The sequence below is a fragment of the Thamnophis elegans genome, chromosome 4, assembly GCF_009769535.1.
Source record: "Thamnophis elegans isolate rThaEle1 chromosome 4, rThaEle1.pri, whole genome shotgun sequence".
Taxonomy (NCBI): Eukaryota; Metazoa; Chordata; class Lepidosauria; order Squamata; family Colubridae; genus Thamnophis; species Thamnophis elegans.
The window spans coordinates 115368628-115393407 of NC_045544.1; the positions used below are offsets into that span (position 1 = coordinate 115368628).

A 24780-nucleotide genomic window follows, 5' to 3' on the forward strand; every position below is an offset into this window, starting at 1 on the left:
TTGTCCCAATGGGGCAAACTATCTCCATCCAGGCAGTCATAGATTCAAGTTTTTCATTTCCTACCATAAACAGGAAACAAGTAAGCACTCCCTTCTACCACCACAGTCCCCTTACTGTGGGAATACAAACAATTTTATTCTTGTTTTCCTGAAGACAAATGCAAGATGAGTTAGACTTCCCTAAACTGATGCTCTCCAAAGGCATTTGAATGCAGCACTTGTTATCTTTTTAGCCCAGTGTTTTTCGCACTTGGCAACTTTAATATAGATGAACTTCATCTCCCAGAATTCCTCAGCCAGCAATAAAATATAGGCTGGTTTCACACAACATGCTCAACACATTTTCATTGTGTAAAAGCAACTGTTAGATTTTTTTTTTAAGCTTGCCAAGTATGGCGTAGTAGAAACATGACATATGGAAGATATGTTGTAAATTGTATAGCAATTAAAAATAATATATATTGTAATTCATTATCTCCTGTTCAAAAGATAATGTTGGGATGCATTATGGTAAAACGTTATCTAAATCTCTGGTAGTTTATATGATTTACTTCAATTCTGGAGTTCTTGTACAATCATGTGCTAAACAGTGTAGTACATGTAAAACAGTGCAATTGTTCAAATCATCTAGATTTGCTTTTTTTTTTAAGTGTTCCATAATCTTAGAGGGATTAAGTGAACCTATGTTTCTGTCATAATGCCTCTATTCACACAACATGCATAATCCGAGATTTGAATACTTAATACAGCTAGTCATTGACTTATGACCACAATTGAGCCCAAAATTTCCATTGCTAAGCAAGATACCGTATTTTTAGGAGTATAAGATGCATCTTTTTCCTTCAAAAAAGAGGCTGAAAATCTGGGTGCATTTTATACATTGAATACAGCAGTTTTTTTCCTCCTGAAACCCCGCCCCTTCACCAAAATGGCCATGCAGAGCCCGTAGAAGGCTTTCAGAGAGCTCCTGGTGGCTGGGGAAGGCAGAAATGAGTGAAAAATGGGCCATTTTTGTTCGGACCCCCACCCCTGTTCCCAGGGGTACTCTATAAGTTTCCTAAAGGCTATGGATGCAATTTTTTGACAAAAAATCGGGCCTGTTTTCGTGAAAAACTGGGTGTTTTTTGCTTGTTTTTTTTGGGGGTACACCCCAAGAGCACTCTGAAAACCCCCTAAAAGCTATTCATGCCTTTGGGGCGGGGGACAAGCCCGTTTTCATGAAAAACGGGCCGTTTGGGAGGTTTGCAGAGAGCAAAAACTTTTTTTAAAAAAAATTGCCTCTTCAAAACCTTTGTGCATCTTATATTCCGAAAAATACGAGTAGTTGTTAAATTAATTTTGCCCCATTTTATTAGCCTTCTTGCCACAATTGTTCAGTGAATCACTGCAGTTATTGCCATAAGTTAGTAACACAATTGTGCCCCATTTATTTCACTTGTCAGAAGGTCACAACAGATGATCACATGACCCTGGGACTTTGCCACCATTATAATTACATGTCAGTTGCTAAGCATCTGAATTTTTATCACGTGCCCACGGGGATGCTCCCACGATTGTGAATGTGAAAACAGGTCCCAAGTCATTTTTTTTCAGTGCCATTGTAACAGTCACTAAACGAATGGTTGTAAATCAAGGAATACCTGTAGTTGTACCTACATAGAATGCTTTAAGTGTTATAAGCAGCTTAATATAATGTGTAATGCCAGTCCTTTTGGTTATTTTATTACTCAGTGTGTTGTGAAGAAGCAGAAAGAAAACAGAAAAATTCATTAACCAAGTTTAGTACATTATGAAAATGCAATTATTAAGAGATCAAGGATTAGAGTAAAATTTTAAAAACTTAACTCGGAAATAAGTTCTTCAAGAACGTTCTCATGACTCTCCACCTTAACTCTGTTCTTTCTGCAGGCTGAAAAGAAAGCTAAGGTAATTGCTGGAATGAATGCTGTGGAAGAAACACCACGGAGCGAGCCCCAGAAGGAGGAGGAGGCTAGCCCACCAGCCTCGCAGCAGCCCACTGACCCCGCTTCTCCCACTGTGGCTACTACCCCAGAGCCTGTGGGGCCTGATGCTGTAGAGAAGAGCATATCAAAGTCACCTGATGATGAGCCAGAATATGAGGTGAATCAGGGACAGAGTTCTGCTCCCAAAAGTTTGTTTTCCCACCATTCTAAACTCCTGGGAAACCTTGTTCTTGGGGCATCCTTAGTTGGAGACAGGAACCCATTTCCTGTCTCCAAACAGCATTTGTGGTTGTATTACTGCTAGTTGGATTAAAGGAAAACAAGGCTACCAAGTGCCACACGTCAAAAGTGTCATGCTACTGGAAGAAACTGCCCCTGAGGCAGTGATGGGATTCAAACATTTTTTGCTACTGGTTCTGTGGGTGTGGCTTGGTGGGCATGGCAGGAGAAAGATACTGTAAAATCTCCATTCTCTCCCCACTCCAGGGGAAGATTACTACGAAATCCCCATTCCCTCCTGATCAGCTGGGACTTGGGAGGCAGAGAATAGATGGGTGCAGGGCCAGTCAGAGGTGGTATTTACTGGTTCTCCGAACTACTCAAAATTTCCGCTACTGATTCTCCAGAACTGGTCAGAACCTGCTAAATACCACCTCTGCCCTGCGGATTCCTTTTTATGTAATGAAGCTGCAGCCACGTATTAGATGCAGTGAATATGCACTGCAGATATATGGAAGAGCATGAAGCGACACATGATGATGAAGGGCAAAGAAATGGAAGAGAAGAATGGGCTTAGGAAGAAGTTTGTTTAACATAGGGGTTGTAAGGAAGTGCCTACAGGTGGAGAAGACAAAGGGGAAAAAATTGGAACAAATAAAAAGAGGCCAAAGTCTGGATGTAGGGAATAGCTGAAGTTGAATGGGTAAAGAAACATTTAGAGACTAGAGTGCAGACAAGAGCATATCAAAGTCAGAGGGCTAATGAGAAATCCCAGTCTTTTCACTTAGCTATTGATGCTCTCAGAAAATAACTTTTGGCACCTTTAGAAAAAGTGAACAGATGAATCTCTGATTCAGAAAAATGAAAAATAAATACATAACATAAATACCTGCCCATCTGTTTTTCTTCCTATGTAGTTTTTCAAGGCTCATCTCCTTGCCTTACCCATTTCCTAACTCACATTCAAGTTTCTGCCAAAGCATTGCTTACTCACCTTGTTTGTATGTGGCTTCTCTATTCTTTAGCATGTTCTCTGTGAATCATGCATATGGGATTAACAACTGTGCTGTACCCTTCATAAAAATCATCCAAAATGAGAGCTTTTAGCAGAAACCCTGGCCCTCATTGACTTGAGTATTTATGTATGATTCTCTTTAGTTTTTCCAATCACTATAACAATTTGCTTATTTTTTTCTTTTCAACTGCAGGATGGCCGGGGGTTTGGGATCGGGGAGCTGGTGTGGGGAAAACTCCGTGGATTCTCCTGGTGGCCAGGCCGCATTGTTTCCTGGTGGATGACTGGCAGGAGCCGGGCTGCTGAAGGTACCCGCTGGGTCATGTGGTTCGGTGATGGGAAGTTTTCTGTGGTAAGTGATTGAGCTCAAGCTGGGTTTTCTGAAAAGGTCCCAAACTAGAAAAAACTGGGGGGTGAGGGTGGGACCTGCTTCTTTGTATGAACAGTCCTTCTTGTGCTCTTTTTTTATTATTTTACCTGTTTTATTTCCAATATTTTCAAGAACTGAAAGCAATCCTTGTATAATTACCAAAACATTTTAAAATCCATCTGAAAATAGCATAGCAGTCATTTTTGTGCTAAAAGGTAGCAGATAAAACTGCCCACTGAAGAAGTTTTTCTTTGGAACGAGAAGGACTTTTTTTCACCGGATATTATAATATCTTGGCATCACTACACAGTTCCCGCTCCCATTTTTTATGCCTGTTTAGGGGCAGATCTCAGACTCTGGACAATCTCCTATGCCTGTGATGCTGCAGATTAAAAACGTGGTGCTTCAGAGGTTAAAACCAGTGCATTAAATTCAGAAGCCTGATCAATTGTTTATTAGAACAGTAGAAAGTACAACCTGTTAACAACTTAAAGAGTCTCTTAGGACTCTCCTTGGAGTGGGTCTGCAAATAGTTCTAAGGCTTCAATTTGTGTATCTGTGCCATTATCTTTAGTTTACAAGTTGTGCTTCCTGGATTAATACAATGTGGTAAGCCAGAATGAAAGTAGCCACATTCAGCCATTGTTTATTCAGCACTTTGTTCCATAACTGCAAGTATAGTCCAGTTTCTGAGTCCCAAATTAATCAGCAGTATTTTTGTTGTTTCTAAAATTGTAGTATGTGTGGTGCCACAATCACAAAACAGTAATATAACATAATACTTTTTCAATATATACTAAGGATTTTCAAGTTTTGCAATACTGCAATCCCCCTAAAATATAAAACATCATTTGATTGTGGTTAGAACTGGCAAGAAATAAATACACTACTTCCTTTTAAAAAATACATTTAATGTATGGATCAATTAAAACGATGATAGAATTTATAAAGGAAAATCTTTCCATTGGAAATAAAAAAAAACAATGAAATTTGAATTGTATTTTAATGGGAAGTAATGATGAGCCTCCTTAACAGCCATTGTCCGTGACCTGACAAAAGGGCGAACGACAAAACCGCGCCGACTAAACCGCGTCGCTAAAACCACGATGTCATCAGCGCGCTGACAGAAGCGCGATTTAAGGTAAGGGTTAGGGTTACAGCGCGCTTCTGTCGGCGTGCTGCTGTCGGCGCGCTTCAGCGGTCATTTGTCGGCGTGCTTTAGAACTCACGGTTTTGTCACCGCGGTTTAGTCAGGCGCGCTTTTGTCGTTCGCGCTTTTGTGGGTGAACCGCCACTGTCATTTTTCATTCCTCATTTATTTTGTATTGATATTTCTATTTATAGCAATTGTAAGAAACCCTGACTCACACAAATAGGACGTTATTGACTTTTATCAGCACTACCAGTAGATGGTTTATCTTTAGCTTGTTTGTTTCCATAAAAAATTCTATTTTAAAATCCTAGAGATTTAAAATAAAGGGTAAACATTTTGAAAGTTGTTAATTTGTATATTTTGGCAGATTATTGATGTGTTATTGCACTGGAAAATATAAATATTTCTGTGAGGCGGAAAAAATAACTTTAACAAAATGATTGTGGATGTGTAAAAAAGAAATGTGTTTCTCTTTTACAAAACAAAAATGTCATGCTCTCTTGTTTTGCTGAATTACTGGATCAGCCACGGTTTGGCAGAAAGAAAACCTAGAACTTACTTTGTTATTCTGGGTCTCAATCAAAACAAAGCCTTCAGAGACCATGAAGTAACTTGACCATGAGGCCATGTAAGCCACTGCACTTATTCCTATCCTCCTCTTAGCAACTGCTGGAGTGGGTAATCCCACCAGTCCTCTCAAACATGCCTTCCCTTTCTTCCCTTCTCTGCTTCTCCACTGCCCTGTTATGGGATATCCCAATCAAGTCCCAGTTGACTTCCCAATCTTCTCAAACTCCTGAATTAAAAATTAGTATCAGGCTAGTGAAAACCATTGTGTAAATGTTGAATAAATATCTCCCTGGCCAGGAAGAGAAGGGTCAAATTTCCATAGAGTTGAAAAAAGTGTGGGAAATAATCTGTATTGGAAAAGATAAAGTATAACACTATTTTGATCTGGGAATCTAGCAACTGCAAATCAATGGAATTTTTAAAAGGTTCCAACAGAAAATATAAAGTAAATATAAAAGTTATGGCCAATCACAGGATCGGACAAACTTCAAACTAATTTTAAGAGCTCGACAACACAGATTCCCTGAAGACAGAAAAGCAATACTCCTATGTGAAGAAAATATAGTTACAGTACCTAAACAAAGATTAAATTTAGCACAGTTCCAATCAAAGATTTAAAGAGAAACAGAGCATTGAATCAGATTTTTCTCCTTCTGATTTAATGTATTTCAACTTTTTAAAGTTTAAATCTGTGCCGAAGGAGAATGGCCCCAACTTTCTCTTGATCTCTTCCTCCACTGTCTTCTTTCTCTTTCCCAAGAGAACTGCCTACAGTCTCCCAAAAGCTGCTTCTTCCTAAAGAGGGAGGCATTGGGGTGAATCTAAACTTTTCCTTACACATGTGGGAGAAATATTTATTTGGTGTATCTGACAGTGTGACAGGCAGGGAAAAAGACTGCAGTATTGAGAATGCTATGCATGCACGACGGGTTCAGGATGGATGAAATAATTGCATTAAGTATATGCAGTACACATTTCGTGATACCCATCCTGCTCCTTAAATCCAAAACATTTTTCGGGGTGGTGGGGGAAACCTCTCAAAAAGGAAACTAAAGTGGTGTGCAATCTTCCATTCTGTTTCCCACTTCACAGCCTTCTGTGAGGCTGTAGAGGGATCAGCCTTAGGGACCCGTGCTATTCATAGGGAAGAAAGAACTTGGTATTATTTCCTTGATCTCTTTGTTCTGGCAGGTCTGTGTGGAGAAACTGCTTCCACTCAGCTCCTTTGCTAGCGCCTTTCACCAGGCCACATATAACAAGCAGCCCATGTATCGAAAGGCCATCTATGAAGTACTGCAGGTAAGCACAACCTTTGTCTACCTCTGGGACTTGTTTCCCTGTAGTCTTTCCCCTGTGGTGACTAACTTCTATAGCGGAATAAGGATATCATGAGATGGATTGCTCATAGATGGAAAGAAATAATCTTCAGAATCATCTCTGTACCGTCTCAGATTGGCTATCCCAGAGAATGAAAAAGGACCATCCTTTCATTAGGAATTCCTCATTGCATCCTTATGCAATGTGTGCCATTCAATAATTTGAGATAGTTCATGGAAGCAAGCAAAGCTGTGCATTAAAAGAGAAGGTAATAAAAATGAGAAGAAGAGAAAGGAGGGAAAACTCATCAACACTTTTTGGGCTACGTGAGCACTCTGGCTTTTGAAAAAACAGCTTCCTAAAATTCTGTTTTCCCTCCTTTATTGTCTGGGACAACTTCACTGATTCAAAAGAATGTAAGAAAGCCCAATACAATATGTGGAGATTGGGGAATGTCGTTTCTGTTTATGTAATATAGTGGTTAAAGTCTTGGACTAGGAACAAGAAGCCAAACTCAACCCATTTTGATCATGGAATTCAGGGAAGGCGCTCAGCTTAACCTCTCTGAACCAATCTATCTGTTGGGATTAAATGAAAGAAGATTCTATGGATGACACCTTTACTCTGAGAGAAAAAAGTGGGATGTAAATACAATAAAATAAATTATGGCGCTCAGGAAAGACATCTGTAGAAGCTGAACTCCATTCATTCCAGAATCAGCTGACCCTTCTGTCCATCTGTCTCCCCCTCCAGGTGGCCAGCAGCAGATCAGGCAAGATCTTTCCATCCTGTCCAGAGAATGATGAAACTGACACTTCTAAAGTGGTCGAAATGCAGAACAAACAGATGATTGAATGGGCCTTAGGAGGGTTCCAGCCATCCGGCCCAAAGGGATTGGAGCCTCCCGAAGGTAATGAAATGGAATTAAATCATCACAACCCCCAAAGCCCCTATTCCATAGGATAACAGGTGTTTTTGACCCATTTGTTTCTGAGGTGTGGTAGAGTCCTATTATAGCAGGATTCCACAGGACAAAGAACAGCCAGATAACTCTTTGGAGGTTAGCATACACTGTCATCTATCACAAAGTCTGATGACAGACAAGCTTCCAGATCAAAAGAATCAAAGCTTGATTTCCCACCCTGCTTATCTTGCTGCCACACTGATGTACTTCTTTCTGCCATCTCAGAGGAACGCAATCCCTACAAAGAAGTTTACCCGGAGATGTGGGGGGAACCAGAAGCTGCTGCCTATGCCCCTCCTCCGCCAGCCAAAAAACCAAGGAAAAGCACAGCTGAGAAGCCTAAGGTCAAGGAAATCATAGATGAGCGCACCCGAGGTATATCTGGGACAGAATGGGATGGGTAGCTTGGAGGTTGTTAGCTTATCCCAGCTAATCTCCACTTGATCTTTTTTCCCCCAATCCCAAGCTATATCTGAGGATAGACAAGTAGTTAAAACCACTACGTACTTCTAACTCTCAATATCCTTTCTTACTGCTGTTTGTTGGGACCTTTTGTTATATAAAGCCAATGTAGGGCTCCCTGATATTCATCCATTTTTTAAAGGGGGGAAGACAGTACATGCCATTCTTATCTGGATAATTGGTCTTTTCTTCCATGCTCAGTCTTTTAATTTCATCTCCTTTCCCCATGTTGCAGCCCACATGTTTGCTTCTCTTTTCCTAACTTTCACTGAATTATCATAAAAACCCATTCTGAAGCTCAAAGAACTCTCCCTCCATTCTCTAACTTGAGAACTTTGATACTAGAAGGAGAAGGAGAAATGGTGCCACTATCCCATGACGATTAGATAGCAATGCATAGATTTTCTGGAACAAGCAGTAACAGGCCTTTGTAAGAAAACTGAAACCCAGAAAAAATGTAGCTCTTGGGTAGGATTATATACATAGCTACAAATAAATCATGAATTTCATCCTGATCTAAACCAAGAGTGTGCAACTTTCTGGGGGCCAAATTCCATATTAGCCTCATCCAGCCTGCCATAAATTATACTTAAAAATCAGTGGAACCAAAAAAATGTGGGTGGTAAAAGGGGAGAATGATGGGACCTCCCAATCTCCAAGAATAAATTTAGTCTAACTCTGTAATACAAAGGCAATATTTTCCCTTGTTTTTGCTAGTTCCAGAACTGGACTCATTAAATTAATATAAATTAACAGAATATTGGCTGTGTTCACCCAAAACACTTAACCTGATTATAGATTTACTGTCAAGGTTGTGAGGTACATAGAGCCATAAGTTAATTATACTAGCAAGATTCATGTACAAGGCACAAAAAGGTAGCCAAAATTAACTAATCTTGTACAAATGCTGTATGACTATGTCAGTTGTGCCTAGTTAAGCCATTGTCTTATTGATGTGAACTAAACTGCCTTCCCTTTTTCATCTTTAATGTTAGAACTTGTTCTAATTGGAATTCATGTAATTCCCTACGTCTAAAAGATTAGGCCTTTCTGGTTGCCCTCAATTTCAACTATATTTATTGATCCTGTGGCATTTCTTGATTCCTTGTTTTAACAAATTCTTTTGCTATTTTAGAACGTCTTGTTTATGAGGTTCGACAGAAATGCAGGAATATTGAAGGTGAGGTTAAGCAAATGCATTCTTTGTCCTTCCCCATATTAAATTACGTAAAGGGCATGACAACCAATTGGATTCCTCCCTACTCTGCTGCAAGTTGTCTCTAAAATTCAAGGTGATCATCACAGCTGCAGTTCAGTAGTTAGCAAATGGATCCTTCTGCCATTAGAGTTTGTAGACTCTGGGTAGGCTTGAAACATATCACAAATAAAATCATTACTAACAAATCCAAAAGTAGCCCAGCACTTTCACAGTTGAGCATAAGGAAAAGCCTTTTATGGATCACATCCGTCTAATGGAAAAGACTAGGATGATCCATGCTCAGTGAGCCTATTGCTGGCTGTGGTTTTGAAAGAGGAGAATGCTGCCATTGAGTTAGAGGGGATAGAGAGTGGTACCTTTCTCACTAGCCCAGGGTAATGTATCTCTTTTCTTTCCTCACTCAACAACTACACCACTTCTCAGATATCTGCATTTCCTGTGGAAGCCTGAATGTCACCCTGGAACACCCTCTCTTCATTGGAGGAATGTGCCAAAACTGCAAGGTAAGACGGGGCACAGGGGCAACCTGGGAGCAATGTTCCCTCTAATTTTTTTTCAGTGTGTGCGGAAAAGTATAGTGTTTGAGCGGCACATTTTCATGCCTGAGCACCTGATTTTTTTTCACAGATGTTTCACAGAGCAATTGATTTATAGGATCCAAATTGGAATGGAGAAAAATGGTTGTGTGTGTGTGTGTGTTTGAGTGAGCGAGGGATCTGGTAAGGGAACTGCGCCTATTTAGAAAAGGTAAATTATTGCAAACATGATCAGTCGAAGATAAGTATGGGGGCAGGTTGGGCGGTAGAGAGAAAGTGATAAAAGAGTGGGAGAGAGGAAGAAAAAATAGGGAAGAGAGACAGAGAAGGAGAGAGAAAGTGAGAGAAGAGTGGGAAAGAAGGGGAGAGAACGAGACAAAGAGAAAGAGGGTGAGAGAGACAGAAAGAGACAAAGGAGGGAGAAGGAGAGAGAAAGTGACAGAAGAATGGAAAAGAAGAAGAGAGAAAGAGACAGAGAAAGAGGATGAGAGAGACAAAAAGAGACAAAGAGGAAAGAGAAAGGAGAAGGAGAGAGAAAGTGAAGGAAGAATGGAAAAGAAGGAGAAAGAGAAGAGAGACAAAGAGAAAGAGGATGAGACAGAGAGAAGAGAGGAAGAGGAAAGAGTAAGAGAGAACATCTCATTTCAACCCTGAGGTGCAAATATTCTCTTTGATTGGTAACTTTATTTGTCCATTTACTATCCAGTATTCTCATTTCTCCTTAAGTTCATCAAGAATTCTCTTCTTTTTATTGAATTTATCACAATACCTTGAGAACAACTTTTTCAGCATAGCTTTACAGCTATTTAAAATATATAGTAATTTAGGTTAGGTTTTCAGAACAGTCTATTTATAAGTCACTAAGTGCAAAGAAACAGAATTCAAAAAGTTGGCTTCCCTTTTTGTAATTGCCTATTGTCTGCTTAATTTTCTACGTACATTTTTGATAACTGATATTCACTGTTGACCCAAGAAGCCCATCGTAGAAAGAAACCCTCCCTATGAACTTTGCTGGGTTTCCATGGAATGAAGTTTGATCTTTTTCTCAGCCATACAGTAGCATATTCTTTCTAAGGAGGATATAATCAAGATAGTCCATAATTGCCTATCAATCTAACAGTATGGTGATTGACAATCTCTTTATATTTCAATCTAACACTTTCAGTCTTAAAGGTTTGGTGAGGAGTAATTCAAAAATTCTTTAAAAGAGGAAAAAAATGCTTGCACAATTGCATCCATAGAGACATGTATATATCAACAACACACAGAGAAAGAAACTTAACAAAGTGCTAAGTCTGGCCACTATCTTATCTATCTATCTATCTATCTCTCTCTCTCTCTCTCTCTCTCTCTCTCCCTCTCCCCCCCCCTCTCTCTCTCGGAGAGAGAGAGTGCATGTGTATCCCTCCTTCCTTCAGCCCAACACTCTCGGCCAGACGAGAGGGACTGCAGAGGGTCTCCCCGAGTCTAGGGCAATGAGTCATTCGATGGGAAACTTGCCTCTTGGAAGGAATGACCGGCTTGGCTCCTGCTTTCGATCTGCCGCCCAATGATCGAACGGAGGAGCAAAGAGCCAGGAGAAACGAGGCAGGAGAGACAAAGCGGGAGCCAAACCGGGTCATTCCTTCCAAGAAGCAACTTTCCCATTGAATGACTCGCTGCCCTAGATTCGAGGAAACCCTCTGCAGTCCCTCTTGTCTGGCCAGGATGCCAGTGAGAGTGTTGGGCTGAAGGAAGGAGGGATACACACCCTCCCTCCCTCCCTCTCTCTCTCTCTCTCTAATGGCAAATCTGAGCAGCCGCTGCTGGGAGCCCGTCCCATGCCTTCTCCCAACCCCCATACCCCTTCTCTCAGCTACTTTCTGCCTTGTGGACCTAGAACTGATTGCTGTCTCCAGGCTGGCTCTCCTCTCCTATTATCGTGGAAAGTGTCTCACAAAAACCACTGCGCAGCAGTTGGAAACTGCTGTGCGGTGTTTTGTTGCCGCGTGCGTGGCCGCGCACCTGCGCTGCTTAGAGGGAACATTGCCTGGGAGTGGGGAAAGAACAGAGATGGAAGGGTGACCTTGGGAGTGTGGGGCAGTCAACTTGTTATAGAGACTGTAGAACTATAGACTGTTTTTAAATTTAAAAAATATGTTTAAATTTGTAGACTGTACAAAGGGGGATGTGGTGGCTCAGTGGCTAAGATGCTGAGCTTGTCGATCAGAAGGTCAGCAGTTCAGCGGTTCAAATCCCTAGTGCTAAGTAACGGAGTGAGCTCCCATTACCTGTCCCAGCTTCTACCAACCTAGCATTTTGAAAGCACCTGAAAATGCAAGTAGAAAAATGGGGACCACCTTTGGTAGGAAGGTAATAGCGCTCCGTGCACCTTTGGTGTTTAGTCATGCCAGCTACATGACCATGGAGACGTCTTCAGACAGCGCTGGCTCTTCGGCTTTGAAACGGAGATGAGCACCGCCCCCTAGTGTCAGGAACAACTAACACAAATGTGCAAGGGGAACCTTTAGCTTTAGAACTGCAAAAGGACAAAGGCAATGAGGACAAAAGGAGAGAAAACCCCTTACTGGGGGAAAAAAATTCTCCAAATTCCTGTCATGTTTCAAACACCTTCCTCCTTGGAGGAAATTGCGATCCTGTCAGACAAAAACTGATCGTAGCAGTTTACATCTCTGTGATTAGCTCTTGTCTGATGGTTACATATTTTTTCCCAGAGCCAGTACCACATTTGCCTCCTCTATGGATGCCTGGAGTGTATTTTGCAACATCCACTGTATTGCTTTCTGTTCTACATCTGTAAGATAAGATTAAACACACTTGTAGTTAGCGTGTTATAAAATACTTTTATGATAGGAGAAACTTAATTTATTGGGCTTAGAACTATCCCTCACACCTTTGTTTCTTTAGAACTGCTTTTTGGAATGCGCCTATCAATATGATGATGATGGCTATCAATCATATTGCACCATCTGCTGCGGTGGCCGTGAAGTCCTTATGTGTGGGAACAACAATTGTTGCAGGTGAGACGGCATCTCTGCCCCTCCCCCCACCCCAATGGGCCTTTTTAGGGTAGTGTCACCATTAGTCAAATCCTCTCCTTTGCATTCAAGAGAAAATTAATATAACTTTTGCATCTTTTCTGTGGAAAATCAATCGCCCATGGGGAGAGCCTGGGTCTGTCTTTTCAGTTTCTATTAATGGAAAACTAACCTAGGAAAGGCAAAGAAAACTAAGATCAAGGCAGTTTAAAGGCAGGCTGAAGAACAAGGGATTGGGAAAACGTATTTGGAACGAGGTGGCTTGTATGCTCGACTTGACTTTTCAGTATTTTCAGCCAGTCAAAGCTTGGGTGATTCTGGCATTCCAGAAGGACCCAGAATATCTAAATCAAAGCCATTGTTTGTCTGTTGCGTCCTGAGCTGAGCACATTCCATACGTAGCATTAATTGTTTTGGTTTGCAGATGCTTTTGTGTAGAGTGTGTGGACTTACTGGTGGGTCCTGGGGCTGCTCAGGCAGCTATCAAGGAAGATCCCTGGAACTGCTACATGTGTGGCCACAAGGGTGTCTATGGGCTGCTCCGGCGACGAGAAGACTGGCCCTCACGCCTTCAGATGTTTTTTGCCAACAATCATGATCAAGAGTTTGTGAGTTCAACATGGAGTGGAGGTGGGGATGGGGACAAAGAGAAGCTTTTGATATCAGGAAAATTCAGAAGGCAAGAGAAATCTGCAAATGCTCTCAGGTTTACTAGTATATTACATACCTGAACCAGTCGGCCAGTGGCTCTTAAGTCTAGGACTGCTATTGAGCACCAACTCTTGGGAAACTCGGGAGCCTTCTGCTATCTCTCTGTAGTGACTGTGGCCAAAACTTACATGCCAACCATTTCACGCTGCTCCTTTGCTTTTTGCAGGATCCACCAAAGATTTACCCTCCAGTCCCTGCTGAAAAGAGAAAGCCCATTCGGGTGCTGTCACTGTTTGATGGCATTGCCACAGGTGAGTTCCGACCCTCCTAATATCAGAAAAGGAAGTGGTATCGTGAATGCCACGTGGGAGAGACAGTAACACTGTGGTTTTCATTTTCCAGGGCTCCTTGTCCTAAAGGATTTGGGCATCCAGGTGGATCGATACATAGCATCTGAGGTGTGTGAAGATTCTATCACAGTTGGGATGGTCCGACACCAGGGCAAGATCATGTATGTTGGGGACGTCCGCAATGTCACTCAGAAACATGTACGTGGAGCTTTGATGGGGAGGCTTCCTTCGGTTTGTGTAACTGAGGCTGACACAGCCCCAGATACATTTTTCCTCCTGCATCTGACTATTAAATCTCCATATATTACAGATACAAGAATGGGGTCCCTTTGACTTAGTGATTGGAGGGAGCCCCTGCAATGACCTCTCCATTGTTAATCCTGCCAGGAAAGGCCTTTATGGTAAGTGCTACCATCCATCTCCTCTGTGGTTTCCCCAGGACATGTTCTTTTAAAGCAGTTGATCCAGGGGTAAGGAACTATGGTCCTCCAGAAACTACTTAACTACAGCTCACAGCATCCTTTGTTGATAGTCATGTTGATTGCAATTAATGGGAATTATAGTTCGATAGTACTTGAAAATTAAAATATATTTTTCTTTCATATGAATATATGAAACATATGAAGAACAGTTGCAAGAACGGGGTATGTCTATTTTAATGAAAAGAAGGACTAGGGGAGACATGATAGCAGTGTTCCAATATCTCAGGGGTTGCCACAAAGAAGAGGGAGTCAAACTATTCTCCAAGACACCTGAGGGTAGAACAAGAAGCAATGGGTGGAAACTAATCAAGGAGAGAAGCAACTTAGAACTGAGGAGAAATTTCCTGACAGAACAATTAATCAGTAGAACAGCTTGCCTCCAGAAGTTGTGAATGCTCCAACACTGCAAGACTTTAAGAAGATGTTGGATAGCCATCTGTCTGAAATGGTATAGGGTTTCCTGCCTAGGCAGGGGGTTGGACTAGAAGACCTCCAAGGTCCCTTCCAACTCTGCTATTGTATTGTATTGTATTACTACCTCAGATACATTGAGGATTGAAAAAAAATCCATGAGCATGTTGCTCCTTAGCACATCAAATACTTATAGCAAGAAATCTGATAGGACTGCAAGGCTGGTTTTAGTGACTAATCTATGAGATTACACAAACAAGATTTTAGTATTTCAAACGATACCAGTTAACCATGGAGATAAACTTCTTGAGTTCAGAATGCATCTTTGTAATGTAAATGAGAAATTGATGTAATTGAGTAATGCACAGCCTTTACAACTGAAAATCAAGTGAAAGCTATGATCAGGTCACTGCTTTTATTTTTTACTTTTACTGTATATTGCCATATATGAAGCAGACAGATCCTCTTCAGTGCTTTAAAAATTCCCTAGGCTCTCTATAAGTCAGATTTTTAATGGTTACGGAGAGGAAACTGTTGGCCTATGTCTCAATTCCTCTTGCAAGCATCCACCTCTCTCTGCCTTTTGTTTTCCTAACCCAGAGGGCACAGGGCGACTCTTCTTTGAATTCTATCGTCTCCTTCATGAGGCCAGACCCAAGGAGGGAGATGAGCGACCTTTCTTCTGGCTGTTTGAAAATGTGGTGGCCATGGGCGTCAGTGACAAAAGGGACATCTCTCGCTTCCTAGAGGTGAGGTGAGGTGAGGGGCTCTCCCCGTAGCTAGTCTTGGGATATTTCTGGGTAGAAGAGCAAACCATGTCTGCCACGTGGGATGGGGGAATGGGACCATGGCCCAAAGGATGGGATGGTCTTGGGCAAAGCAGCATCACTTTTTAGTCACCCACTTGCCTCCTGGCAAGATCTGCATTGCTGCCATCTTGCCTCCTACATCTAGGCCCCTGATGGCGAACCAATGGCATGCGTGCCACAGGTGGCACGTGGAGCCCTCTCTGAGGGCACACAAGCTGTCGCCCCAGCTCAGCTGCCCTGTACCTGATTTTTGGGTACCATGCAGGGGCTGGAGGGGTTACCTATGCATGCGTGGGGGAGGGGGAACACGGGGGTTGCGCCCCTGTGTCCCATTTTTGCTCCCAGGAGGCTTCAGGGAGGCCAGCTAGGCCAAAAACAAGGTTGGGAGATCGCACGTGCATGTGCAGGGGTGTGGAGGGAACGAGGGGATGGGTCATGCACATGCGCAAGAGGGTGGGACATGCGGGAGGTTGCATAATAGATAATGCATTGCATTATGAGTGTGGGCTTCCGGGAAATGAGGACAAAAAGGTTAGCCATCATTGGTCTAGGCCCAGGATGGTGAACTTATGGCACGCATTCCACAAGTGGCACGTGGAGCCATTTGTCAGGGCACGTGAGGCGTTGTCCTGTCAGCTGGGCAGCGCCCATGTGCGTGCTGGGCAGCTGAATTCAGCCTTTTTTAAGGCCATTTTCCCCCCTCCCCAGGCTCCAGAGGCTTTATAGGAGCCTCGGGAGGGCGAAAAGAGCCTCCCCCCCCCCGAAGCCCTCTGGAGGCTTCAGGAGCTTCCCTGAAGCCCCCGGAGTGCAAAAAACTGGCCCTTTGGCCAAACCGGAAGTTCCAGTTTGCTCGTAGGGTTGGTTTAAGCCCTCCGGAGGCTTCAGGGACCTTCAAGAGGACTAAAAAGGACCCTACGAGCAAACTGTAGGGTCCTTTTTAGTCCTCTGGAGACTTTAGGGAAGCCTCCTGAAGGTCCCTGAAGCCTCCGGGGAGGCTGTTTTCACCCTCCCCGGGCTCCTATAAAGCCTCTGGAGCCTGGGGAGGGCGGAAAAAAGCATGCAAAAAATGGTGGAGCACCTCTCATGCACGCATGCACATGGGGAGGGTCATGCGTTGCATTATGGGTGCAGCACGCCACACACGACCCCCCTGTGCTCCCCCGCCCTTATGGCGGGCGAGCCAAAAAGGGTTCGCCATTGCTGGTCTGAGACCTTAACTCAACCAGATAAAGAGGGAAGGCAAATTTTTAGAAAAGTTACATTTTTGAATTAATGCAGAAAGTCAATTATCTTGTGTAAAGACTGAATCAAAATAAATAATCCATTTCATGTTTTATGGGCCAAAGCTCCATACTATTCATGGCCCATATTGTTCAGGACTGTGCGCAGAGAAAGTATTTCCAGCAATTGCTTCTGGAATGAAACTGCTTGCTGCTTTGCCACTTATCCCATATTTTGATCATACGCATACATGGGAAGGCTCTTCAGAGTAAATACTCAGAGGAATATTATTCTTCACTATTTTAGACAGTAAGCTTGGTCAGTCACCCTCCAAATCTTTTAGCCCTAACCTTATGGTCCCTGGATTTGGGATGGACCAAGGTCAGTACTATTATCTCAGATATAATACCGTGTTTCTTTTGACCCCCCCCCCCCAAAAAAAACGGCTAGGCCTTTTTGAGACGTGTCTTACTCCCCCCCACACGTGTGCCAGGTCTGACCCCCGGGCCGCTTCTTTCCCAGGTGAAAGGAGTGCCCCATGCGCCTCACCTGGCCACTGGACCGCTTCTTTCGTGGCTGAAAAGAGTGAGTGACGCGACCCACGCCTGGCCATTGGGCTGCTTTTTTCATGGCCGAAAAGAGTGACCCACTCACCCAATGTGCCTCACCTGGGCATCAGGCTGCTTCTTTCGCAGCTGAAAAAAGCTAGCAACGCGACCCATGTGCCTCGCACACCCTTGCCTATATGTAAGGGTCACTCCAGCTACTGGTAGCTGTCCCCCTGAAAAATCTTGTTGTTCACTCCGGCAAGTCTAGCCGTGCATGTGCTTAAAAAGGGCCAAATTTAGGGCTTTATTTTCATGCATGTGCACAAAACAGTGCTGGGCCTTCTTTTTGGGGTGGGTCACATTTTGGGAGAAACACGGTAATATTTATACAAGCTTGATGAGTATATGTACAAATCCATGTTGTTTTCTTAGAAGAGTATAGAAGCCATTAGCATCTTCTGGGATTTTTTTTAAAATTTCCTGTCCACTCCAGTATATATACATACATGGGATGATACATAGTTGTAGCCCTGATTATAAGGAACCAGAAGGGCCAGGTCTGTGCCTGGACAGGTGGGGAGCAGGGAAAATTTTGGAAAGGTTCAGATGGCTTGAAGAAACCTGCGAATCACCTGTTGCAAACTTCAAGAGGTAACCTCATTCTGCTACCCTATAATGTGACTTCCCTTGCCTCTCTCCTTACAGTCTAATCCAGTGATGATCGATGCCAAAGAAGTCTCTGCAGCCCACAGAGCCCGATACTTCTGGGGGAATCTGCCTGGCATGAACAGGTCAGTTAATAAGCATAAGCTACCTGCACAGGCACCAACTACCAGCAGATGAGTCACTGTTTTGTAAAGTATTAACCTGTTCAATTATTGATGCTTTAATGTGTGAAGAATTGCTTGGCTGGATTCTCTCATTACCCTTCTCGTATCTATTGAATAGCTTTAACATGTGTGGACTTCAGTTCCCAGAAATCCCCAGCCAGCTGCCAAGGTTGGTCACCTTGTGGTGAGATGAGTGGCAAATAAATTTAAAAAATAAAAATAAATAAGGTTGAGAAACACTAATCTACTGTCTATATTTGCACGAGTTTGATTCTTCCACGGTTCTATTACTTCTAATAAAAGAGAATATTTGTAGCTCAGGATTGAACTTTGCAGTTCTTGGTGTTTTCTGAGTTTGGTTGTTTGCTTGCAGACTTTCAGTACCCAACTAGGTAAGATTGCTAGTTTTGTTGTGATTTCTCAAGCCTCAAATCAACTTCACTATATTTTGCTGATAATTCTGTAGGTGTGAACAAATATCAGCATAACTTATTTATTTTTATTTATTTATTTATCAAATTTATGTGTGATATGGGTGTTGTGGGTATGCTGTCATATTTTGACCAATTCAGAGCAGTTTTGATACAGTACAAGTTTAAAAAAAAAAACTTAAGTGTAAATGACAATTTATGAAGATGGGCCCAGATCAATCACCTATATTGAAAGCTTATCACCAAGGAATTGCTTCTTTTGCCTTGTGAAGCACAAGCTAGAAGGGGACATCCTGTCCTTTGGGGGCATTAATGAAATTTGCAGCAGGGAAAAGGAACAACACATTACAAATTTGGGAATTGGGGAAGCATTGCACAGACATCTCTCTACAGATTGATTCATCACCCCGTGATAAATTTTCATAGAGATAGCAGTGTGGTCAGTCCTAATCCTAACTCTAGTCCAGAAACAATGACAGAGGAAGCTTTCTGAAGAGACTTTAGTGCAGTGGTCATTAACCAGTGGTCCACAGTTATCTTTTTAAAAAAATCATATTACTGGTCTGTGGGATTCAAAATTATTAATTTAGTGGTCCCTGAGGTCCAAAAGGTTGGTGACCCCTGCTTTAGTGGTCAAGAGATTGAACTATTAACAGCAATCAGCAGTGACAGGGCTAAATGCAATGTTTCACTGTACTTATTGAGATATAGGCACTAAACAAGCAGCTTGAATGTGATTGGGTGTAAACAGGAAGACTTGCAAACAAGTATACTTTTTAGGTAAAAGGCAGTAATGAGCTCCATTTGAAATACTTAATCTCTTCAATGCTGGGGAAAAGAAATGGAATAACAATGGTAAAGCAAGGAAAGAAATTAAAGGATTGAGGAACAAGAAGGAAGAAAAAGTATGAAGTTAGACTTGTTTTTGGAAAGAGAAAAGCTGTAGTAACAAAAGTAGCAAGAGTTTTTTCAAAGTAAAAAGCATAGGAACATGGCCCTTAGCATGGAGGGGGTGGGGGCACAATTGAGAAAACATGCCTTAGGGTCTTTATTTGATGAGGTTATGAGTCATTGGAAGACCCACAAGTGGTGCTAAAGGCAGGCTAAAAATATCTTCATAAATATTGTCCATTTATATCCATGGTTTTTAAATGAAGGGAACTTGCTAAGAAGTAATTTTGGCATATCCTGGGTGAGTGGGGGTAGTGGAGCAGTTTGTAATTGCTTATTTGTGAGACAAGAATCTAGCTTGCCGCTGTGCCACTGTGATGTTTCTTGTGTGAAGCAATGGAGTCTGTTTTTGTGCTTGTGTGTGACATTATTCTAGACTGGGGAAAAATAATTGGGTCAGACAATTTTAATAACTTTCTTGGACTCAACAAAGCTATTTGTCCATTTTTATTCAGCTTGAAAAAAGCAGTTCAATAAAGTAATCCTGATTCATAAAATAGTAATGATCCAAAATAACCCTTTCTGTTCTTATTGTACAAATACTTTAAAAGAGAACTTTCAGAAAGAGTACCGAAAAGAGCTGAGATTCCTAGGAACTAATTATGTGAACCTGGTTTTCCTACAGGCCTCTGGCTTCAACTATGAATGATAAGTTGGAATTGCAAGAGTGTCTGGAACATGGCCGGATAGCTAAGGTGAGCATGAGACACCAAAATGAGTTTCGATGTACAAGTCTTCATGGAAGAGTTTGGAAAGAGAACATCAAACAGCATCTTCTCATAGCTCAAGATGCAATAGAATAGAATAGAATTCTTTATTGGCCAAGTATGATTGGATACACAAGGAATTTGTCTTTGCATATGCTCTCTGCACACATTCGTCACGAATCATAAGATACAACACTTAATGATAGTCCTAGGGTACAAATAAGCAATCAAATCATACTAGGAAACAATATAAATTGTAAGATACAATTAACAAAGTTACAGTCATACAGTCATAAGTGGGAGGAGATGGGTGATAGGAACGATGAGAAGACTAATAGTAATGCAGACTAAATAAATAGTTTGACAGTGTTAAGGGAATTATTTGTTTAGCAGAGTGATGGTGTTAGGGGAAAAATGTTCTTGTGTCTAGTTGTTCAGGTGTGCAGTGCTCTATAGCGTCATTTTGAGGGTAGGAGTTGAAACAATTCATGTCCAGGATGTGAGGGGTCTCTAGATATTTTCACAGCCCTCTTTTTGACTGGTGCAGTATACAGATCCTCAATGGATGGCAGATTAGTAGTCATCGTTTTTTCTGCAGTTCTCAAAGAGAGAAAACAGAAGCCACCATAGATTGGCAATAGCTTAGAGAGGCCTGGTTTTACAGTCGTTTTCATACTACACCGAAATTAAGGCTAGGAAGAAATAATCATCCCATTGATGGAAGGCAGTGGGAATTGCGCAGAGACTTCCCACAAGCCAAAGGCTAATGTAAAGTTAGCTCAGAGGTAGTTTCATTATGCATGGTATGAATAGCTGCTGATAATCATTTTTTGTTTTCCCAATGTAGTTCAGCAAAGTACGAACCATCACCACACGTTCCAACTCCATCAAGCAAGGCAAGGACCAGCATTTCCCTGTCTTTATGAATGAGAAGGAGGACATCCTGTGGTGCACCGAGATGGAGAGGTAGGAATGGGGTGGGGGGGCTGGGCTTGTCTTCTTTCAAGAATGAGCTGAAGAACTTGTAGCACATAACTTTTCTGTAGAGCCCGTCCCCCATATGGCTTAGTTGTAGCCAGGTTATATGTTTGGTTATAAACACCCCATTCGCCCTTAGAAAGGCCTCTCTTGCCGTGCAATCTATTTCCCCCCCTTTTTCCATTGGCACAATACAATTTGCTGCTGGGCCTTACATCAAAGGGAGCTATTTGGGCTTCATATTAGAAGCTCCCTTAAGGGAGATTTTCTATATTTTAACAATGCTGTTTTTGCTATTGCCCAGTAGAAGGCACTATAGGACTGGTTTTGTCTTTACTGGGATTCATTAGTCCCATCTTTGTATTAATCTCAGTTGAAAGGACTATGAATTCAAAACGCAGTAAAGGATTTGGCATCCGGACACTAGCTGGGGCTAGTGAATCTCAGTAAGGGCAAAATTAATCACATAATACCTCCTGATGGTCAGGAGCAATTATAGTAACCATTTATTTTACCCCAGTCCTAACAGCACAAATCACAATTGCAGATGAAATCTTGTTCAAGTGCAGCAGCCTTTTGTTAGCTCTTTTATGTCAGGGTCTTAGTACTAATTTGGCATCCTGTCCTTACAGAGTCTTTGGCTTTCCGGTCCACTACACGGATGTGTCCAACATGAGCCGCCTGGCAAGGCAGAGACTGCTGGGTCGTTCTTGGAGCGTGCCAGTGATCCGCCATCTCTTCGCCCCCTTAAAGGAGTACTTTGCCTGTGTTTAAAGAGACGTAACCACAAAACTGGCAAAGCAGAGGAGGAGTCTCAAACACAACCACCCCCAGGAACAGAAGAGAAGTGGCACCAGAATGGAGGAAATGGCTGGTGGGTGAGAGGGTGGGAGAGGACAGCCCGCATACATATGCAGCTCCCATCACCCAAATCTTCACCCATCCTCTCCCCAATTTGAAATGCCCCAATCAAACCAACCAATCCCACTTTCTGTTGGTAATCCTTTAATTTCCTGCTCTTTCTGGATGGGTTTGCCTGTTAGTTTGGTTTCTGCCGCTCCTCGGCTGAGCCCCCAGCAATGCGGGCTGTCCACTGACGCACCGCAAAAGAGGAATTTCCAGCCAAGCCCAAAGCTGAATGGGCCTTGGGGCATTATTGCCCAAGCTCAGTTTAGGAGCACAAAATGAGGTGGAACGGGACCTCCTTGCGTCTGTCCGCGCCATTCCTGGGCCGAGCGCAAGCTGGGAAGCTCCCAGTCCTACCTGGTCCCCCCCCAAGCCACACACTAGAGTATTTGGGTGCCTATCACACAGGAGACCTTGATATACCCTGCTCCTACAGCCGCTCTTACCTCTTGTTTACAGTTTATATATATGTGAGAGTTATGTGAGAGAAATATCTATATATAAAAGGTACTGTTACTACTGTACAACTGACTTTCAAAATGGTGCTTCTACAACCACAGAGGGTGGGGCTGAAGGCAGCTTCCGTGGTGCTTCACATGTTAGCCCGCAGGAATGGCAGGGGGAGCTTTTCCAACTGATTGCAGCCCCATCTTATAAGGGAGAGAAGGCTGACGGGCACCATTCTCCGCCCCGGGTGGCATGCAATAATACTTTTCTTCCTGAAAAGGCAAACCTCCCTCAGGCCAGGGGCTTTGGCCTTCCTAGATGGGGCTAACCTACCCCCCCCCCCTGCAGAGCTCCTGGCAGGGGCCCTAATGTTAGTGGTGCTTTATTGAAATTGGCGTTTTCTGGGGCTCCGCCCGTCACCAACCTGGCGCCAGACCAGGAGGCAAAGAGCACCCAAGGACCAGCAGTGCTTGTTTCGGTCATCTCTGAACTCACTGGCTGTAAGGTTCCCGATCAGATCTTTTGGTTCTGCTCCTTTTCTCCAGATTTGCCCCTTAAGAGACAAATTCAGCTGCAGAATAGCTGTGGGGCCAGGGAGGTAGAGAGAAAGAGAAGAGTCCCTGCCATCCTACGCTGCAGTGACCCCTTCCGCCCCATTCCTTTGTGGATTTTGTGTGTTCGGAGGTCAGCACCTGCTGTCTTCCTTCTCCCCCTCCTCCTTTCTATTTGTGGCTGACACGAATTATTATAGACTTCCTGTTTTGCTTGATCAGACTCTGGCTGTGCTACCTTTCTCCTCCCCCCTCCCCCCCATATGTTGAGGGTACAGAGGGGCAAAAATAAAGGTGGGCAGTTCTCACGTGAAGAGTCTCTCTCCAGGACCTGATGAACTCTCATGTGCAAGGTCTGGCTTAGGAGTCGAAATTGTGTGCACTTTACTCTTTGGGGCAAGGGGATAAATGACCTTCACCATGAGTCTGTGATGCACAGTGTAAAAGGGATGGCCACTGGGCTCTGGTCAACCCTCCGTGCACGGACTTGAGGCTGCTTCTCCCTTCTGCTTGCAGAGACTGATCCCAACAGGGTCCAAAGTTCTTGGTGCTAATGGGGATATCTCTTCCCTACTCCCCCACCAACCAGCTTTTTGCCTCAGCAGCTTTTCCATCTGTGCCTCCCCAGGGGACAGCGTCTCCTCTCTGCTCCTGTCTTCCCTGTGTCCATGGTGCTCTCGGAGGCAATGGAGTAGATGCTGAGGCAAAACTCAGGAGCAGGCGGGAATGTTGGTGGAAGATAGCAGATCTCCCTCTGCCTTCTCATTAACACTCCCCAGCGCAACCTCTTGAGCGGTGAAAACAGTTGGCGGCAGACAAGGAAAGTCTCTGTTGAAGGCTGTAGGTCTTGGTGCTAAAATTTGGGGAAGTTAGGGTGGCAGGTAGGTGCCTCTGCTCACTTCCCTTCAAACTGTGAAGGGTGCTGGGGTCTCGCTCAGGGCCGAATGGGGAAGGTTGAATGGTGGTTTCTTCGGTTGGGGCTGTCTGGCAAGATATGCCCCACCCCACCCCCACCTGTTGCCTCTTCGATAGGCAGTCTCCTTCGCACTCCATTCTTCCTCTGACCCCCTTGGTCGTTGGGAGGGGGACTGTCTTTCTGCGCAAAATTCTTCAAAGAGAGGTTTTCCTTACAGGATTTCCAAGCCTTTCTTCCCAACCCATTTGCCACAAAGCTAGGGGGGAGAGATTCCCTCTGGGTTTCTTGTAGTCTAGTTTCACTGGTGCTAAATGGGAAGTATTTATTGGAAGAGACTGTAGCTCAACGACGGAGTCCATCTTTTCCATGTAGAAGATCTTAAAATTCAAACCCGGGCATTTCCAAGTGGTGCTGGAAAAAAAACAAAACTCCTGCCTGAAACCTTGTAGAGATCCTCTCACTCAGGGTTGACAGTACTAGGTTAAGGGATCTATGGTGTCATTCAGAAAAATAAGGCAGCTTCCTGTGAGTTTGTCCTTGGCTGGTTTCCAGCCAAAGTAATCTGAGCCAAAGGGCTGGTTGAAGGAGAGGAGGCTCTAGGTATCTCCCCAAACGGTGGGAAGGCGTATGGGGTTTTATTTTATTTTTCTTCAATTGTATGCTTCAGAGAAGAATCTATTTGGGGGGGAAGGTATATCTTTAGTAGTTACATCCTTTTCTCCCCAAAGTCTTCCTTTCAGCATATTCAGTTTAGACACGGGGCT

General features: G+C 43.2%; 1 protein-coding gene across 3 annotated transcripts in view; it reads left to right on the forward strand.

Annotated features, from left to right (window-relative positions):
• The window catches only part of DNMT3A (DNA methyltransferase 3 alpha), a 117125-nt gene extending 92741 nt beyond the window's left edge, over positions 1-24384 (forward strand). For all 3 annotated transcript variants that reach the window (XM_032215357.1, XM_032215359.1, XM_032215358.1), the window contains 17 exons: positions 1909-2121; positions 3392-3550; positions 6483-6590; positions 7362-7518; positions 7798-7947; positions 9170-9214; positions 9677-9756; positions 12697-12809; positions 13252-13435; positions 13705-13789; positions 13881-14026; positions 14139-14229; positions 15322-15470; positions 18005-18090; positions 20137-20206; positions 21066-21184; positions 21829-24384. In XM_032215357.1, coding sequence (XP_032071248.1) covers positions 1909-2121; positions 3392-3550; positions 6483-6590; positions 7362-7518; positions 7798-7947; positions 9170-9214; positions 9677-9756; positions 12697-12809; positions 13252-13435; positions 13705-13789; positions 13881-14026; positions 14139-14229; positions 15322-15470; positions 18005-18090; positions 20137-20206; positions 21066-21184; positions 21829-21970 — 2097 coding nt within the window. In that variant the 3' untranslated portion in view covers positions 21971-24384. The remainder of the gene's footprint in view (positions 1-1908; positions 2122-3391; positions 3551-6482; positions 6591-7361; positions 7519-7797; positions 7948-9169; positions 9215-9676; positions 9757-12696; positions 12810-13251; positions 13436-13704; positions 13790-13880; positions 14027-14138; positions 14230-15321; positions 15471-18004; positions 18091-20136; positions 20207-21065; positions 21185-21828) is intronic.
• Positions 24385-24780: the final 396 nt, after the last annotated feature.